The sequence below is a fragment of the Lepidothrix coronata genome, unplaced genomic scaffold (assembly GCF_001604755.1).
Source record: "Lepidothrix coronata isolate B3197 unplaced genomic scaffold, Lepidothrix_coronata-1.0 Scaffold45, whole genome shotgun sequence".
NCBI lineage: Eukaryota > Metazoa > Chordata > Aves > Passeriformes > Pipridae > Lepidothrix > Lepidothrix coronata.
Window position 1 is genome coordinate 925,727 of NW_016690225.1, and position 19,212 is coordinate 944,938.

General features: G+C 42.8%; 2 protein-coding genes across 3 annotated transcripts in view; one reads left to right on the plus strand and one right to left on the minus strand.

Annotated features, from left to right (window-relative positions):
• Positions 1-12,938, minus strand: part of ERICH1 (glutamate rich 1) — a 66,160-nt gene extending 53,222 nt beyond the window's left edge. Inside the window, exon 1 of one of the 2 annotated variants that reach the window (XM_017814583.1) lies at positions 12,839-12,938. In XM_017814583.1, coding sequence (XP_017670072.1) covers positions 12,839-12,860 — 22 coding nt within the window. In that variant the 5' untranslated portion in view covers positions 12,861-12,938. Of the gene's footprint in view, positions 1-483; positions 667-12,838 lie in introns of those variants that run through there. The other variant, XM_017814582.1, reaches the window with a different exon arrangement.
• A 204-nt stretch (positions 12,939-13,142) lies between these two features.
• The window catches only part of DLGAP2 (DLG associated protein 2), a 455,132-nt gene continuing 449,062 nt past the window's right edge, over positions 13,143-19,212 (plus strand). The window contains exon 1 of the mRNA XM_017814543.1: positions 13,143-13,243. Within this exon, the coding sequence (XP_017670032.1) occupies positions 13,226-13,243 (18 nt within the window). The 5' untranslated portion in view covers positions 13,143-13,225. The remainder of the gene's footprint in view (positions 13,244-19,212) is intronic.

Below are 19,212 nucleotides of genomic sequence, written 5' to 3' on the forward strand. Positions count from 1 at the left end.
TGGGTCTCTTTCTGATGACACTGACAGTCTGCTACTAGTTACTCAAATACAAGCATCATTTGATTACAGAAATAGATGCAAATAATCCACCCATCAACAAAAACATCTTACGGGTACGTGTATATTTCAATCACTTTAGAAGACATGTTATACTAAAATATAAAGTAATATTAGAAAGTTTTTATCTATTGCAAAAAAATCCCTAGTTTCATGAATTCTACATGATCAAGAAGATATTGTGGGATGGGGGGGGTGAGAAAAGATAGATTTGGAGAAAAACATCTTATCTAAACTCCAACTTTAAATTTAATAAACATTTTTTAGACACTATACAAGCAACTTGGTACAGATTCATAATAAATACTTCTGCCAAGAGAAAATGACTTATATTGTTGTAAGAACAGTTCCTACTGCAGCTTAGCTGAAACACATTATCATCACATAGCTCATGAATAAATTACTTCACAACTTAAAAAAAATCACCTTCATCCTTGAACATCAAGTCTTTGATAGACAAACTGTACCTCCACATATGCCTTGGCAACTATGCTTCATCTGTCATGTAAATGCCTAACTATGGGTTAGAATGCTTTGTTATGGGTTAAGACTATTGTTCCTAGAAAGATAGACACAAACAAGTGACTCTGTGTTTTCTTTTCATAAGGTTCCCTTGCCAGGTTACTCTACAGCTAGAAAGACAAAAATCCACAATTGCCCTCAACTAGAGAAATCAGACAGAAATAAGCAGTGCAATAAGACAAAGTAAATTGCTCTTTGCAGATCTCTGACTCTAAAGCAAGTTATCCAAGTGGTTTATCCTGGATCCTTTCCCCAAGTGCTGTTACTAACACTACAGCATTTTACTGAACTCCAGTAGAGCCGTTACTAAATGCCGTGGTTTAACGCTGATAGGCAGCAAGTCCCCCTACAGCTGTTCACTCACTCCCCCCACATGGAATGGGTGAAAGAATCAGAAAGACAGATTGGAGACCACTCATGGGTTGAGGTAAAGACAGTTTAACAGGTAAAGCAAAAGTCATACACACAAGCAAACCAAGGAATTCATTCACCAACTCCCATTTGCAGGCAGGTGTTCAGTCATCCCCAGGAAAGCAGGGCTCCACCATGAGCTAAGTTGACTTGGGAAGACAAACACCATCACTCTGAACATCCCTCCCTTCCTCCTTCTTCCCCCAGCTTTATATGCTGAGCATGATGTCATATGGTGAGGGATACCCCTAGGGTCAGTTGGGGTCAGCTGTCCCAGCTGTGTCCCCTCCCAACTCCTTACACACTCCCAGCCTCCTCGCTGGGGTGGGGCGAGCAGCAGAAAAGGCCTTGACTCCGTGTAAGCACTGCTCAGCAATAACGAAAACATCCCCGTGTTATCAACACTCTTTTCACCACAAATACAGAAAACACAGCACCACAGGAGCTGTTATGAAGAAAATTAACTCTAGCACAGCCATAACTAGTACACTAATTAACATTCGAGCATTTGTACCAAGGAAGCTGTTCTTTCAAAGCAAATTATTATTGACATACTAATGAATCTATGGAAACATATTATCTACAAGTCTGCTGAGAAGAGCCAGCCTCCTCATAGCTACAGTTGATTTTATGCTCCCCATCTTGAAATCTGATTTCTCTAGTCATCTGTTCAGTTATCCCCACTGTCTGCCCCCCCTCTCCAAATTACATCACTCTTTTTCCTTTCCTTTTTTAAAATAGGGGGACTTTACTCATACACACATTAGCATTGCTTCAGAAAGCAAGATGAGACCTGTCATGATACACTCGTTCCTTCTCATTCCCATGGGGAACTCTCCCCATCTTGAATACCTCTGCCTGAGAAAGGAAGCTGAAACAGTGCCTGCCTTTGGAGGGTATGAATATCAAGGAGAGTATTCTTTCATAAAAATCTTTTTCTCAGAAAGAAAAATCTAGATCAGTAACAGTGATGGATTTACTTCACCAGAGCAGTATCCATATGGCTGGAGTTTTCAGCAGACACTGGGAGAAGCAGCTAGGTGCAGAGAGAGTTCTTCACTGCCTGCAAAGTTCACTCACCTGTGTCAGCGCAGCTCAGCACTGACACAAGTCATCTCTTAAGATAACCAGTAATTCCCAATAATCACAACAGAATGGAAGTGAGCAGTGGTGACTCCTAGGCATGACAAGGTCCTCTTTCGGAACCTGATGTATTTCAAGCCTTCTGCAGACAGTGGGAAGCAATGTATCCCAGCAGTACCCCTTCCTCAGGAGAACACAGAATCATCAGAAAGCGCTGAAAAAACTGACTGATTTAGTTTGAACTATTTGGAATCCTAAGGATATTCCAGCCAGAATGAAAAATAAAAATATGCCTGCAGCCCAAAACTTTTTGAATAAACTGGTCCTGTGTATTAGTGAACAAGGAAATTAGGCTCTGAGGAATACCTACCCTTCCAGAGTCAGCAGCTTTACATGCTCCAAAGCAGCACTGTGCTTTGCAGTTAAGAGTCTCAGAGCTAACAAAATATTTTTCAGATGACAGAGGAAGCTCTCCCTTCAGGGTTTTATTGCTGCAATTACTTAAAAAAGGTATCATGTGATATCCATGAGCACTGCCTTAACAACAGGAGGTTGGTCTTGCTTGATGCTATAGAGCAGTTCTTCCCTAGTCAAAAACTCTTCTTAACCTGATGTCTTTGGCACTATACAGTATCAGAGATCAGTCCACTTTGTAAGAATTACTTAGACTCTTAAAAATAACTACCTCTTACCAGAAAATTAGCAATAAAGAAAATTCAAGCAAAAATATCTGCTACCAGATATCTGCTACCTATTAGAGTTTCAAAATGGAGTAAGACTTGCTCTCATCATATGCATAGGATAGCCAAGTTAATAACCATATGGTTATTTGTTGCTGTTGTTTTCCAGTCAGCATAACTGATGGAGGACTTGTAGAGGTTTATGTGGTCTTTCTATTCTGATTAAGCTTTAAATTTAATTTTAAAAGCAAAAAAAAAAAAATCAATTTCCAGCTGAAAACATGCAACCCTATCAAAATACTGAGCCTGTAACTGAAAGCACTGAATATTCCTACTGTGCAATGAGCTGAAGCAAAATCAGAACACGTATCTTTACAGAAATTACTCTGTGACAAAAAAAAGCCAGTATTTTCAGACATGAGAACAAGCTGCAATAGGTACCAAGCTAGTTCTATGGCTAATTCTTGACAACACGTCTGGAAATAGTTAAGTACAAATACATCAGAGAACTGAAAAAGCACCAGGACTCTGCAGCCTGACATCACATAAATACAGCAAAGTGTAAGTCCAAGAAATACAGTGCAGAACATGTACTGGCTACTGATACAAACTGTGAACATCCATGATCTTTCTATTACAATTTTGCAAGAAGAGTAAAGAGACTCCTTCAAATAAATGCATTTTTGGCATCTCTGTATTAAACTGATGCCTTGATTTAATTCATATTATGTACATTAGCAGACTATCCACAAACACACACTGGATAGCACCGCAGATTTATGAATGTTCTCCTGAGGCTGACAACATGACTTAGCATGACTTACAACTCAGTTAAGACTAGAGACTGTACAAAAAAGCATGCTGAATAACTAAACAAATTAAGTTCTGAACAACATCAGAAGAGTTCCTGTCCAGCTGAGTGTAGGAGGCAACAGTTTCCTCAAAAACATTTCTATGGAGACTGCTCGTCACATACTTTTGGCTACTTGCCATACATACTGTAAGTACCCCTACCATGTTTCTCAGTTGGTTGCCTCCTGCCTACTCAAGTTGAAGTTGGGCAGCAAGAACAAAATAAATGGCATCAAGAGCACTGAACACATTAGAACTCTGTGAAGCTTGAAAGTTGTCCTACTTGGTGTCTCTCTCTCTCTCTCTCTGTCTCCTACAAACAGCTTTCCAAAAATGGAAGAATCAGGAATTTCTTCTGAAATCATCCCATGTAAGATGTGCTAATATGCTATTTTTGCTAAAGCAGAAGAAAAGATAGTACAGCAGAACGGAAGAGGACAGAAAGAGGAGACAGAATGATAATCCACACGCAGAACATATGGACAAGGCTTCATTAAAATGTTCAGTTCATCTCTTGCAGAATTACTGTCCAATATTCAAATGGATTTAAATCCTTGAAGTCTCTTTTTATTACGCAAGTACCATATCTCCTATGAAGGTCACGACAGGACAGTTACTTTACAGAATGGTCATAAAAATCACAAAACCATTAAGGTTGGAAGGGATCTCCGGTCATCATCTAGTCTGATCCTAATGCTCAGAGTAGGATCAACTAGAGCAGACTGCTTAGGGCCTTGCCTAGTTGGGTATAACAATCATAGAATCATAGAATCATAGAATCAGCTGGGTTGGAAGGGACCTCTGAGATCATCAAGTCCAACCCTTGATCCACTACTGCTGTGGTTACTAGACCATGGCACTGATGCCACATCCAGTCTCATCTTAAAAACCTCCAGGGACGGAGAATCCACCACCTCTCTGGGCAGCCCATTCCAATGCCTGATTACTCTCTCCGTAAAGAATTTCTTTCTCATATCTAACCTAAAACTCCCCTGGCACAGCTTAAGACCACACCCTCTTGTCTTACTGATAGCTGCCTGGGAGAAGAGACCAACCCCCACCTGGCTACAACCTCCTTTCAGGGAGTTGTAGAGAGTGATGAGGTCTCCCCTGAGCCTCCTCTTCTCCAGGCTGAACAACCCCAGTTCCCTCAGCCTCTCCTCACAGGACTCGTGCTCAAGTCCCTTCACCAGCCTTGTTGCTCTTCTCTGGACCTGCTCCAGCACCTCAATATCCTTCCTGAACTGAGGGGTCCAGAACTGGACACAGTACTCCAGGTGTGGCCTCACCAGCACTGAATACAGGGGAAGAATCACTTCCCTGGACCTGCTGGTCACGCTGTTCCTGATCCAGCCATTGGCCCTCTTGGTCACCTGGGCACACGGCTGGCTCATGTTCAGCTTCCTGTCAATACAAACTCCCAGGTCCCTCTCTGTCTGGCTGTTCTCCAGGCACTCTGTCCCCAGCCCGTAGCGCTGCATGGGGTTGTTGTGGCCAAAGTGGAGGACCCGGCACTTGGCCTTGTTGAACCTCATCTTGCTGGAATCAGTCCAAGTCTCCAGCCTGTCCAGGTCTCTCTGCAGAGCCCTCCTGCCTTCCAGCTGATTGACACTCCCCCCTAACTTAGTGTCATCTGCAAATTTGCTGATGTTGGACTCAATGCCCTCATCTAAATCATTGCCTGGATCAGGGCTGGACAGTCAACTCCTTGACCAGAGATGCTCAAGGGGACCGCTTGAAAAAGAGTGACTCTTGAAAAAGATATGCCTACATTTATCAGGACCGAGAGCAACAGAGTGTAAAAGCATTTTAAGAGACTGCTACATACAGAAAATATTATCCAGACTGCCATTCTTACCAACTAACAGGTGAAAGACTGATGATAACTTCAGGCTAGGAGCTACTATCCATTCCAATAAACCATTCCCCACAAAGCTTACTTGTCCTTTAACTGTTCAGGATGGAGTTTTATAGTTCAGGTCTTCTGGATTCTTTCTGAAGGAGTGGCTCAGCTGGCCAAACTGATGAACAAAAGTCTTCATTCTGTATTTGTTTGGGCTAACACAGTGATTCTTGGGTCATGGCTCTGTAAGCCTCAAAAAGACAAAGGCATCTAATTTGTACTTCAGATACTGGGGCAAAATTTGGTTTGTAGTTATGATGCCTAATGGAATGCAAGGTATCATACTCTGCCTACAGATCAGACACTGCTCCAGAGACCTCGTGTACACAAAACACCAATTCTGCCCATGAACCTCTGGGTGTCCAAGATGTACTCAGAACAGATGACCGTGCAGTGAGTACAAGCTCCTGTTACAGTAAATGGAAATCAATACACAGGATCTCCAAGAGTAATTAAATTTATTAACCTTGACCTGAATTTCACAATACAAGAAAAGCCACACACACATCGCTCTCGGACAAAACCAAAACCTCCAACCACAAAATCCCACAGCCAAAACCGCACAAGTAAAACCAAAAAGGAATCAGCTGAAAGCTCAAAAACCCCAAACCATTGCTAGAAATGGTAGAGACCAGAGGCTTGAATTAAGTCAAGAGAACCTGGATGTGTGTGCAAGCACACAACACATTCTAGCCCCAAGGGAAATGAGTGGCTATTTAAACATTAAGTTCAAACCCCTTTGAGTAGAGATCACTTAGCTGCAGAGAATATTTGGGATTCCCAGACTTGGGATACCAGTTCAGCAACTACCAACAGATTAAAGCCAAAGAAGAAAGAGAGTAATTAACTACAACAAAACATTCTATGGTACCTTAACAGGGTATTGTTTTCCCACTCCCCCTCATTTTTATATGACTTTCCCATTTCCAAAACCATTCAAGCTACACAGGGATATGCAGAAAAGAATGATGCAGTGACATGCAATTACATCGTGCATAGCCCAACAGTTCAGGTCATTGTAAGGGTGTATCTAGTACCTAAGAAGGGATGCTCTTGTTCAGGTTGGGAGGAAGAAACAGAAAATGTAACATTCCTGCAACGAGCAAGGTCAGTTTTGCCAAGAGTGATGTAATTCCATTTCACCACGGATAGTGAGTGCAAACCAAAGCAAAGCACTGTAGCACTGTTATGAGAATAACAAAATTGATTTTTTCAAGTGAGGGGGAAAAAACAGTGAAATATACAGAATTCTAGCTGTGGTGAACGTACAGTTTTTGTGCACAGAGGAATGGAAAATCTCCAATTTGACAGTATTTTGCTTTGGGTTCCCAGTCTGCAAGCAGTCCTTATCCTGCAGGCGAAGCTACGATAACAGGCTCTTATAACAGTAGCTAAAGGACATAAAAACAATAAAAGCAAGGACTGCAAGATATGCAGCAGAAAAGTCAGGCTGAAGCTAACTGTCTCTTGAAAAAGGTTCTTGAAGACAAACACAGAAGCTAACATCTTACAAGATCTTGTGTTTGGTCAAAGAGGATGCCATTCTGCAGATCATTTACAACACCTTTAGTCTTCATCCTTCAGACTTAACTGACTCTATCTATGAATTTATAGTCCTTATTTCCAAATAGCACTGTTATTCTATGGCATCCTTTCTTGAGGAAGACACCAAGTCATTTTTCAGCTTCAAATTTCAGTGTGGAATTCACTTGCAACTTAAGGCCAGAAAAAGCACTATGCTCTCTTGTCTGAATGACTGGAAGGAGCAGTTTTACACACCTACCTACTCAGACTCAACAAGTTCTGTCTCAATACTGTTAATATACTTCAAAAGACTCTAGAGGTCCTTCAATAAATGGAGGAACTCAGTAGTTCATAGCAGGGTTTTTTTTCCAGTGCTTAATCACCTTTGGCATAAAACACTCACAGCATGTTTGCTACTCACATTTGAAAATCCCGAGTTTTTTCAGCCTTGCACCTTTTTCTTAGTATATTACGGAACCCTATATTACACAGTCTCATCTATATTACGTTTCCTGCGAAGATCTCCCTGCAAGTTAGAAACCTTGATTCTGAAGTCTCTTGATCTGGAAGGCAGCCTCAGCCTCATACACCTTACTTTCAACTATCTGCCTTCAAGAGATCACTTTTTTTGAACAAAGATTGTTCATCCCATTTCTCCCACAGGCTCTTATCACCTGGGTCAGCTGACGTTGAGGAGTGATAGAAGGATTTAGTTGTATCTAAGGTCATATGAATTCTGTGCCTGAACTACTAGGTATCAGCTGTCTACATCTTGTATGGTTGTTAACCAAAACATCATGGGGAGCTGCACAAGAAGCTTAGATACTACCATTTTAAATCTAGTGTGTAATACTAACTTCACAATATCAAGGTTTGTCTCAAGACACTGAGATTATTCTCACTGAAACAGTATCTAGTAGTGTTCAACAACCCATCAGACATTAAAATCAGATGCTAATTGCCAAATTTTTACTCCTGCCTTATTATTTCTTACAGGTTCAAGAACCACAGAGGAAAAAAACTCCAGTTTTGTGCTCTAAGATAGTAGTTGATAAAATGTGGTTCTATTTATCTTTTTACTTAGCACTAATTTTTATAAAACATGGAAACCCACTTGGTTATTCAAAACTCAGCAATATATAATTCCCCTATCTTTGAGGCAACTTTTGAACAACTATATTTAAGTATATAGCACACATCAGCAGGATTCAAAGGTAGGAAAATAAAAGAATATAGTGATTACATACCCCACATTTATGTATTCACCTAAATTAAGCAGTTATCACAATGGGACAGTGATTTACCACTCCAAAATTGACCAGTGTGCATCCAGACCAACACATTTCATAGCAATTGCAGATACAAACCAGGAAGTTATTCACTACATAAAGCAGACATTTATTTTCTCTTCTTAGCTTAGAAGAAACTGATTCAGGTTCACCAAGCACGATCTCTGTATCAAACTGCAGTTTCAAATCAGTAAGACTGGTGTTACATCTGTCAGCAAATTCTACATGACTGCGTAGTTCAATAAGAATCTGACTAATAGATTGTGCCATCTTGTCTCAACAAAGGTTTTAGAGATCTCTCAGTAGGCCACCTTAATTGCAGCCACAAGCAATCTAGACATCTAATAAACTTGACATGACACAGATGATAAGAAGCTACATAAGCACAATGAGAACATCAGGATTTTGTACCCCATCTGCCTTGTAGTGAAACCGTGTAAAATGTGTACTGCTACTGCAGTCCCGGGAGTCCTGGAAAAACAGAGCATCTTCACTGTTATTTCAATTTGTGGAGCCTATCATCTTCCACACAGCCTAAAAATATATTTCTCATACTGCACCATTATCTTGTTTTTACCTGTCACAATCAAACAGATCTCACTCAAAAGAGCCAAAGATATCTCACACACCTTTACTAAATCTCAACTTTGGTGATTATTATTGTTAGTAGTAGTAATAACACTGGCTACTCAGAGCTGGGCCATCTGTAAACCATAGTTGCACGAGACTGTGTGAGCAGTGTGCCCTGGCAGCCGGGAGGGCCCACCATGTCTTGGGCCAAACACAAAAAAACCAACTCATTCAGAGTTCAGATTACCGAAGAGAAAAAAACCGCAAATTTTAAAGAGACAGTTTCATATGAGGAGAGGAAGAAAGATAAAATGAAGTTCAGTATACCAGGATTTAAAAAACAAACCATGAAACTGGCAGGTGCTGTATCACTGAGCATAGACAAAAGTCCAACAAGATTATTATTAAGTGTTATTTAAAAGGAATCTTCATATGTTTATATTATACAAAATATAAATACAACTGAACTTCTACCTAGCCTTCTTCAAGGAGTAAATATATATCACCGTTTGCTGTGATTTCAGTATTTGATTTCAACATAATATCCAGCAACTTCTGCAAGTGTCCCCACATATACATATAACAAAAATCAGTATTATACCAAACATCCCATCAAGACAGAGAGGAGGCTGGGAGTGCACAAGAAATTGGGAGGAGACACATCTGGGACAGCGACCCCAACTGACCAAAGGAATATTCCAAACCATACGTTGTCATACTCGGCATATAAAGCTGGGGGGAAGAGGGAGGAGATATTCAGTGTGATGATGCTTGTCTTTCCAAGTCATTGTTGCATGTGATGGAGCCCTGCTTTCCTGGGGATAACTGAACACCTGCCTGCCCGTGGGAAGTAGTGAATTATCTCCTTCTTCTGCTTTGCTTGTACAGATTTTGTTTTACGTATTAAACTGTCTTTATCTCAACCAAGTGATATAAAAGTGAATTTTCTCACTCAACATACACCTGTTCTTAAATATATCCTAGCATGCAAACAGAGTCCCATCTATCACTTGTGGACTACCCTATCTCACTGCAAAGTAGGTAAGAATTGTTACAAAGTAAAATTTCTAAAAAGAAACCAACCTTAAACTAACACTCTCCATCCCCTAAAAACCCAAAAACAACCATGCACACAAAACACAGAACCCTCAGGACCACATTATGTGTAGCTCTGCACGTGCTCTGTGAGCATGAGCTCCTCTCACAGACTTTCAAAACAGAAAGCCAGTGGATGTATAATCTCTGCTTCTTTCATTATCATGTTGGCCTTTCTCATCCTGGCACAACACTGAAGTCAGCAACAAAAAGGGCTAAACATTTTCTTTTCCTCCCTCCATAACAGGTTTTAATGGCACAGTCAAGTAGTTTTACTCCAGTGCAACTCCTACATTTAATCACAAAAAACAGGTAGTTGTGATTTATTCAACTACAATAGAAATAAAATTTATATCTTGGTAAGCTGTAATAAATCTTTGGTCACTGAAACCAACACCCCAATTGTTTAGGGGGAGCAGGCTCTCCCAGAAGAAAAAAATAGTGTCAGGCATTAAACTCCATTTCTAATTAATATTTCCCTTACTGATAAGCATATGTGAATAAAGACATTGACCTTAAAAAAAAGGTGCTGATCTTTTTTTCCAGTAAAACCTCAAACTATTTTCTAAAAAATTATGTTGAGTTTAAAAAACAAAAATAAAAAAGTATTTCAAACCCCTCCATATCTCTATTGAGAGACACGTTGCTTTGAAACAATTACAAGAATGAAAATAATGTTGTGTTTTTCTGCAAGAATTAAGCTGTTTAATATCTGATGTGGCCAACTAACCCCCCAAACTAAGGAACTGCAATCTCATTTTAACCCCCATAACAATCCTGCCCCAAGCCATCTGATTCATCACAAAGAGGTGGAATAGCAGTCCTCGAAGCAATACTCTACTTAAAACCATTTGTTACTGACAACTATTAATCAGCCAGATTTGCTTTCCAGTTTAATCTCTCAAATAGGAAGTGTCCTGTAGTACCCCTAGATCATCACACTAACTTTTGTATCACTTCTTACTTGCAGTTATAGTCGACAATGTACACCTCACCTACATCAATACCTTAACTCTGCTCTTCAGTCTATATACAACCCTCCATGACAGTGTTGCTTTGGGGTGGCACAAACTTTCAAGAATCATGACTTTAAAGATGCAACTAATGATGTTTAACAGCTACAAATTATGCACTCAGCTGTTCCGGACAGAATAGTCATCTTGTTGGTAATACATATTATGATAACAGTTGTACCTTTAGCCCTGTTATGAATTATTGGTACATAACCAACTAAAAAACAAAAAGCACCCCAAAACTCAAAAAAATGCACTTTCTCAGTTAGACCTGCCCCACTCTTTCTAGTAGAATGAAGTGCTTGCACTATGGCTTTCTGCTATTTTCTTCTCACTGACAATCAGACCCACCACCTCCAAGCTGCTGACCATCCCATTTATTCTGTATTATGGCCCAGTACAAAATAAAAAGCTTCATTGTTCACTTGTAATGCAGACAGAAGTCTGTCTTCAGCATCTTCAACCTACTTTTACAGACAGGAGCAAAACCAACCTTAAAGAGAAGCATCTAAATCTTCTTTTTCGGTTTTTTAAAAAAATGTATACAGTTTCACACAATAGAAATCCAATAGTTTTCATATATGCTATCAGCTGCAGAGGCTGATCAGATCATGCTGTAAACTCTCCCAATTGCGTTATTTCCTCCTGGGTGAGCATGTGGCATCCTTGTATTTCTCACTGTATTTTCTTCCCAATCTTAAGTCATCACTCCTTAGAGTTGCTGAACAAAACATGCATGATTTCTAACTTTACACAGTAAAGACAGTCACTCAGCATGACCACTTCATCTTTCTCTGCCACACTACCAAAACAAGTGGTTCTTTATTTTACCTTTGGTTTTACACAATTTGAGTGCTTTAGAATTTGGATCCCTCGTTTTCAGCTCTAGAGCCATGCATTCATTTACAAGTGCATGAACTCACTCTTCCCAATCTCTAACCTTCTTCCAGAAGACATCAATTTGTAATTCACATCCCCAAAGTCTCGAAGCAAAACAGCTACTCCTCCATTTATCACAAGAAAGCTGCATCTAAAACACAGAGAACACTACTTTGTATTTATATTTCCTTCAAAGTATCACTAGTGACAGTCAGCAAATTGCTCAATCACTAACTCTAGCTGATCTGTCTCACTCTCAAGTTGTTATCCTCGCATGAAGGATTCCAGTTTCAGGATGCTGGAACTGTCTGAAAACGCAAAAGCCAGCCACAGGATGAGCATCCAGCTCTACTCAATCCCCCTTAAGAAAGAAATATCACTTACAGAACATTTTTATTATTGCATTCTTCCTGAGCAAAGCCATGTCTTCTAAAACATAAAGATAAACCGAATGGACTGAAGTTTTGCTTGGATAAGCAGAAGGCTTTTATTTTATTCTTTGCAAGCACAGTACCATAGTTATTTCAGAACTGAGCTGATTCACTTTAAATAAGCCAAGTTAAATGGTCACTAACAGCAAGTAAGCACACACGCATGTGCATACTGAGAAAAAAGGTATTATCTTAAAATACTTTGTGATTAAAAAGCAATTTTTATTTGCTACTTCTCCCCCGCGCTCCAGGCAGGAACAGGCGGCAGCAGGACCCTCCGTGGCACGGCGGGTGCGGGGCAGGAGCTCGGGAGTGCTCAGACCCGGAGGCTCCGCGCACCCACCGCCCCGGCCTTCCCCCTGCCGGGCTCTCCCGGCTTCCCACCGCCCGCTCCCGCTCCAGAACGCGCCCGGGCCGAGGGCAGCCGCGCCCAGGGCTGCCGCCACCACCGCTCCCCGGCTCCCTCCGTGCCCAGCCCCGGGCGCAGCGCGGCAGCCCCGACCCCTCCGCCCCCTCAGCGCGGCCTCACCTTCCCTCCTGCTCTCTGCCATGGCCCCGCGGCCCAGCCGAGCCGCCCGCCCCGCCCCCCGCAGCCCCTGCCAGCCTTCCTTCTCGTTGGCCGCCGAGCCTGTCCGTCAGGGCACCGGCGCGGCGCCATTGGCGGATGCTGCGTCAGGGGCGTGCCAGCGCTGCGGGTGGCCCCGCCCCCTCTCGCCCGGCGCAATGCGCGCGGGTTCCGGCAGGGGGCGCGCGGCTGCGCAGAGCCGGCGGGGGCGCCCCTGCCGCGCGCGCGGGAGCGAGGGCGGGGGTGCGCGCGGGGCGCGCGGGTTGGGGGGCGCGCGGGGAGCGGCCCCCCGGCGCCTCCTCAGCCCCGACCCGCCGCAGCCCGCACCCGCCGCGTTAATAATGCACTAGAATGTCAGCGCTGAAAAAGGTAGGGAGGGAGGGCACGGGACGGGAAGGGAAGGGGCCGCCGTCGGGGCGGCGGGCGCGCCGGGCTGCCCGCGGGGCGCCTCCGCCCAGGCAGTGGCGGGAGCCGGGGGTGCGGGTGCCGCGGGTCCGCGCGGGCACCGCCACCGTCGGGCACGGGATCCCGGGCGGCGGGGCGAGGGTGCGCCGGCCGCGCCGTCGGTGGGGCTGTTATCCCCCTCCCCGGTGCTTTCCGGCGACGCGCTGGCCGGGCGGGGGTCGCCGTGGCGGGTGGGGGTCTCGCCTCGGCACAGCCCAGGCAGGACGGCTGCGCGGCGGGGTGCCCGGTGTCGGAGCGGGGTGACGGGGGAGGGACGGCGTACGGACCCTCCGTGCGGCCGGTCTGGCGAGGGGGGCGGCGGGACTGGGGGATGCCGCCCGAGGAACCGCAGTACCGGCAGCGATTTAAATTTTGTCAGCGCAGGATCCTCGGGGCTGCCCCGCGAGGAGGAGTCGGGCAGCCGGGGCTGCCGGCGGACCGCCGCCCGCACCGCTCCCCCCGTCCTTTCCCGGCCGCCGCGCCGGGGAGGGTGCGGGTACGTCGGAGGGGCCGCGCTGCTCCTCCCGGTTTGTCCCAGTCCTTCGAGGTGCGTCCCGCCCGTTCCCCGCCCGTCCGCCTCGCCGCGGTGCGGGGGGCTCGGCGCGGCTGGAGGAGCCCGCGGGCGCGCAGCCCGAGCGCGGGGGTGGGCGCCGGGCGCATCTGCCGCGCTGCCCTCGGTCACAGGGGCGATCGCCGGTGGCTCTCGCCGCGGGGAGGGCGGCGTTCGCGGGCAGGTTGGCTGAGCGTCTTCGCGGTCCTTTGAAACACCGTCTGCCGTAGAAATGAAACGATGACCCTGCATCATACGAGAGCGCAGCGAGCCCCAGCCCGCCTCGCCTCCCGGAGCGGAACCGGCAAAGCCGCCACCTCGGGCGGGTGGTCCCCGCCGGCCCGGTCCGGTGCGATGCGGTGGGGCCGGTGCGGGTCGGTCCGGGGGAGGGGAGCGGGGAGAGCCCTCCAGCCAGCAGGAAGTGCAGAAAAGGGGCTTTCTCTTACGGCCCCGCTTTCTGTCGCCTTCGTAACCTAGTTCCTGCCGCTGCTGGTGCCCCAGTTCTACCAGCGGTGCCAGTGCTGTACAGCTTGGCGTTTAGCCATAAATCCGTATATAAGTGCTTCGGCCTCAACTTCCCTCAAACTTATGAAGGTTTCTAATTTGCAGTGACAATCTATTGCTTGTTTCCGACTGTGCTTCTTTACGGCACAGGCTTACACAGGCTTAATGTGCCTTGGGAGCAGGTGATAGTTGAATCTCTTCCAAATTAAAGCCCTGAGAAGGTGACCAAGTGTTCCTGTCACTCTAGGTGGTGTGAGCCCAAGAACAAGGCTGTGAAACTCAAGTGCCCTTCTCAGTGCTGGAGTGTTTGTGACTATTTCTCTCTGCTTCAGGGTAGCATCACAAGCGGAGCACTATTTTCAACACTAGATACCTCTAGCCATTAAGTAGTAGATGACTGGAAGTGGGCATCCTGCGACAAGCAAGGGGCACCTCAACGTGACTGAGTGCAGATCCAAGTGCAGACGATAGAGAAATGTCGTGTGGGGTCTTAGTAACTGAATGCTTTTTACTCTGGGATGTGTCAAGGGAGCATTCTGGTTGTACTGGATGTTTTAAAAAGCAACTCTGGGGTAGAGCAGGGGATGGTACTATTTTATAATGCGGATGTGTTTGAGGTATCATCAGCCTTTCATGTTTGTGATTAGTTGCATTTTCATCTTTGTGTTTTATCTGGAAAACAGGTAAAATAGGAAGAGCAGCAAGTTTTATATTTCTGTGCTTTCAGCAGTATAGCAATACTTTCAAGTCATTTCCAGATGGTTTGCACAAAACACCTTCTTTCAAAACTGCAAGTTTTAATTTTACTGTGTGTAGCTATTTTTACAGTGCCAACCAGATCTTATAATTTATATTTGAAAGGTTGTTCCCTCCCCCATCATTTTGCATGCTTTTCAAAATGTCTGGTATGTGGTTAAAATGGACTCAGACAATGTTTAATAGTTTTATGAATTATAGTGTTATGCATTGGAGATTTAATTCTGAGTGCTTTAGGCAGACCCTCTGTGATCTGACATAATATCCCTAAGTTAAAGAATGCATTTATTATGCCTTTGTTCAGTTACACATGAACTAAAAACTAGGATTATCAAATAAATTCATTGATTCTAATTTAGATTATTTTTAGCTTTTCGTTTTAGTACTATAAAGTGCTATTTGCATTTAGTTACTCATATATCTAGTTTGCACTAGAACAGTATAAGGCATACTTCTTTGTTAACTTTTTAGAATTTCTAGTCCCTCTGAAATGAATTCAAATTTCTGGTGCAAGTTGAAGTTACACTTAGAGTGAAGTCATAAGTCCTTTAAACTAGCATTAAACAACCAGGAAACATAGACTGCTCTTGACAGAGGTGTTGAGGAGACTGTGTTTTGTCCATGTACCACGTAAAACCACACAGTCAAATCCAAGACAAATCCAGGGTAATGTTCCTAATGACTTAATGGGATCGGGATTTCACATTTGTGTAGGCCAAAGTCCCACCAGTATTAATGGTGATGCTGTTGGCAAGGCCAAGCTGTTGAAACAAAACGTTACCAAAGCAAGACAAAAATGTCAAGGTCCATTATGGCAAACTAGAAATTATATTCTAAATGAATTTCAGTATATGAAGCAAGTTACTTCAATAGTAATTGGTAGATGTGATGGGATAAATGTATCCCTGAATACAAAATTCATACCTGATCCTGAGGAAAGGTTGGATATTGAGGTTCCACTGTGACTCAATGCCAGGCAATGTCCTGCCCCGGGAGTACCCCCTGCAAGCTCTCCTGAACATTGCGTGTCCTGGTCCAGTCAGCATGTCACAGTTACAAAAGGGTTCTAATAGCAAATATTCTAATAGGAAATATTCATGGACACAGTCTGGATGACTGAATTTCAGCTCGATTGTGAGCTTTGCCTGTCTAAATTACAGACAATGGAGTAATTATTGGAATACTTTTTGTATGCCTTAACAAAGGTGGTAAAATGTTATTTTACACGTACCTTTGGCAAGAACTTTTTTCCTATTTGTAATTACACATAGTCAAAGCAATTTTCTTGTATATCTATGATAATCTATGAGAAGTTTTAGTAGTAAAAAGAACATAACCCCTAAAATAACCCCCCGTTTTTTTATGAGGTATACCTTTGGGGGCCCTTTGAATCTGCAACAAAGAAAAACAGCTGCTTCGGTTCTAATCCATGAACAAGACAAGTCTTATTTGCTGCTGCAGTTAATCAGTACAGTGAATTTGTTTATCTAACCATGCATGGTGAACAAGAGGACCACTAATGCAGAAAGTTAGTGTTAGTCTATCAAGACTTTCAGTTCTTAGAAATGTGTTATATGGGCTTCATATAAAATCTTGTTGATTTGAAAATGTTCTGTTTGCTAAATGGGTAGTTTTGTTTTTATAGCTACAGTAAAAAAATTATATACATATTAGTTCAGTTTGCCTTGAGAAAATTCATAGTCATCCACGAACCATATGGCTTTCTTACCTCTAGTAAAGAAATAGCTCTTTGCATGGCAGATACAGTATGTCAACAGCTATAATCAAATATAAGTAGCAGTGGGCATGGATGAATCAGAATCTGTTTTAAAGCAGACCTGTTGGAGACCACAGCTTCTCATATTTCAGTCCGTATATATCTCCATTATAGAATTATATTTCCCGGAACAGATTATAGTTCACCACATCTACTTTCTGTTGGAGAGGCCAAAATGATTCATTAAAGTAAAATAAGTACTCTTCCCATGATATTTATTTAGGAAATGTCAAGTAGCAGTTTATTCATTTAGTACATGCTCCGTTATGATGAGAGGATGGAAATCGTTGCAGTTAGATTTCTCAATCAGTGTTTCCACGCATGCATATATATTTGGTCTCACTTTGCTTTTATCTGTTTCTCACTGTACTTTCTTAAATACTTCTTTTGTGCATAAAATTTCCTTATCTTCCATGCATTTTCATTCCACATTTGTCACATTTCTCTGTCCTTGCTAGTTTTGAAAATGATCAGCAAATAGCTTCCAATATGGCATTGGCCTTAAGCCCTCTAAATTTTTTTCTGGTTCTGTAAGTATGTATTCTCATGATCTAAAAAGACTTTCCACTTTTGATAGTAAAAATACATCAGCAGTTAGCAGACATACATGAGGTATACCACAGATGAGGACTTTCATCTCACAAAGGGAATCAGTGTCTGTTATCTTCAGTAGATGCTGCAACCACTGTGTGTAGATAAAGTAGATAAATTGACAGTAATGGAACATGTCAAAAATATGATCAAATACATACATAAATCCAACAAGACAGAAATCAGTAGTTTAGAGATTCAGACTGTACATATGCACAAATAGCAGAAAGAACTAAAGTATAAACCAGGGCTTTCTGTATCTCCCTGTCTTGGGTCCTTCATAGCTGCTTCTTCTCCACTCAAAATCCTTCCACCACTCTCAATTTTGCATCTTCCGTCTTAAATATTCTCTTTAAAAAGTGAATTTGTTATGTCCGAGGAAAGAAGAGCATCTTAGGGTTGCCAGATTGACCTGAGCTCAGTCTGAACACAAAAAGTTCTTGCAAGTCAAAGTTTATTCTAGGAAATGTAAAATCTTAATAATGATGTTGAAAGCAGTTAGGAAAGTGTAAAACTAAGACACACAAAGTTAGGGAGAAATTGAACACCACTCTTGTGTAGTGGTCATTTAAGGTGTTTCTGATACATATTTCATCTTGGAAGCTGAGAGGCTGCTCAAGCAGTGTTCAGCCTCTGAAGTGCTGCCTTTCAGAGGGAACAGCTCCTCTGCATTGCCCTGGAGGCGCAGCAGGTCAGTACTGAGAATAACAATTCAAAATATTTTTTATTATCTTTCTTCTTTCATTTAGGGGATACTGTAATTTCAATAATCCCTAAGGTGTGGGGAGAATGCAAATTAATTGTTTAAGCTTGTCCAGAATCTAATTTCCCTTAGCATGCCAGGTTTTTCTAATGCATTGATTTCCTACATGAAATTTATTTTTCTGCACTGGAGGTCAACTGCATTACTTTCCTCTGATTCTTTGCTTCTTGACAGTATGACTTGTAATGTGAAACTTTTAAATACCTTAATAATGTTATGCAAATTACATACCATAAGATATCTCCAAAGTCTCCAGCAATTCTCCTTCTTTCGTAACTGGATAGATTGGTGACTTTTCATAGAAAACATACACGATATTATTAATGATGCGGATAATCAACTTAGCCTTAGCCTTAAAGGAGACTTTGTCCAAACCATTTCACTCTTTTGTGTCATTTTTAGAGCTCGTGCAGCTGCAGAAATATAGAAGAAGGCTATTGTATTATTCTGTGCTTCATTGGCAGTGAGGAGTAGAACGAAGTTTCCAGCTTTCACACCTGCCTTCCAGTTTCACAAGTAGCCTATAAAAATAACCTGAACAAATCGCTTCAATTGCCACGAGTGGGAGGTTATTTTTTAACCTCTTTTTCCCCCCCCCTGAATGGCAGACAGTAGTGAGAGAATCTCAAGTAGTTACTACTCCTTTTATTTCTTATAATAATAAAACCCAGAGGATCTTCCACCTTCACTTCCTTATTGATTTACGACTTAATGAGTCATTGGGATGTAAAGCTACAGAGCATAAACGCTCTTATCCTATCGAATTTGTCTAAACAGAGTCCAAGTAAGATAAAAGACAACACTTTTGCTTCATTCATGCAGAGTGAAAGTCTTTCCAAAGAGCATCAGTATAAGGCGACCTTTATCCTCTGTGCAACAGCAGATTTCACTTAAATGAACAAATATATTCTTTAGTTTTAGAGTTTGGTAACAATTATCTTCCCTGATGAGCA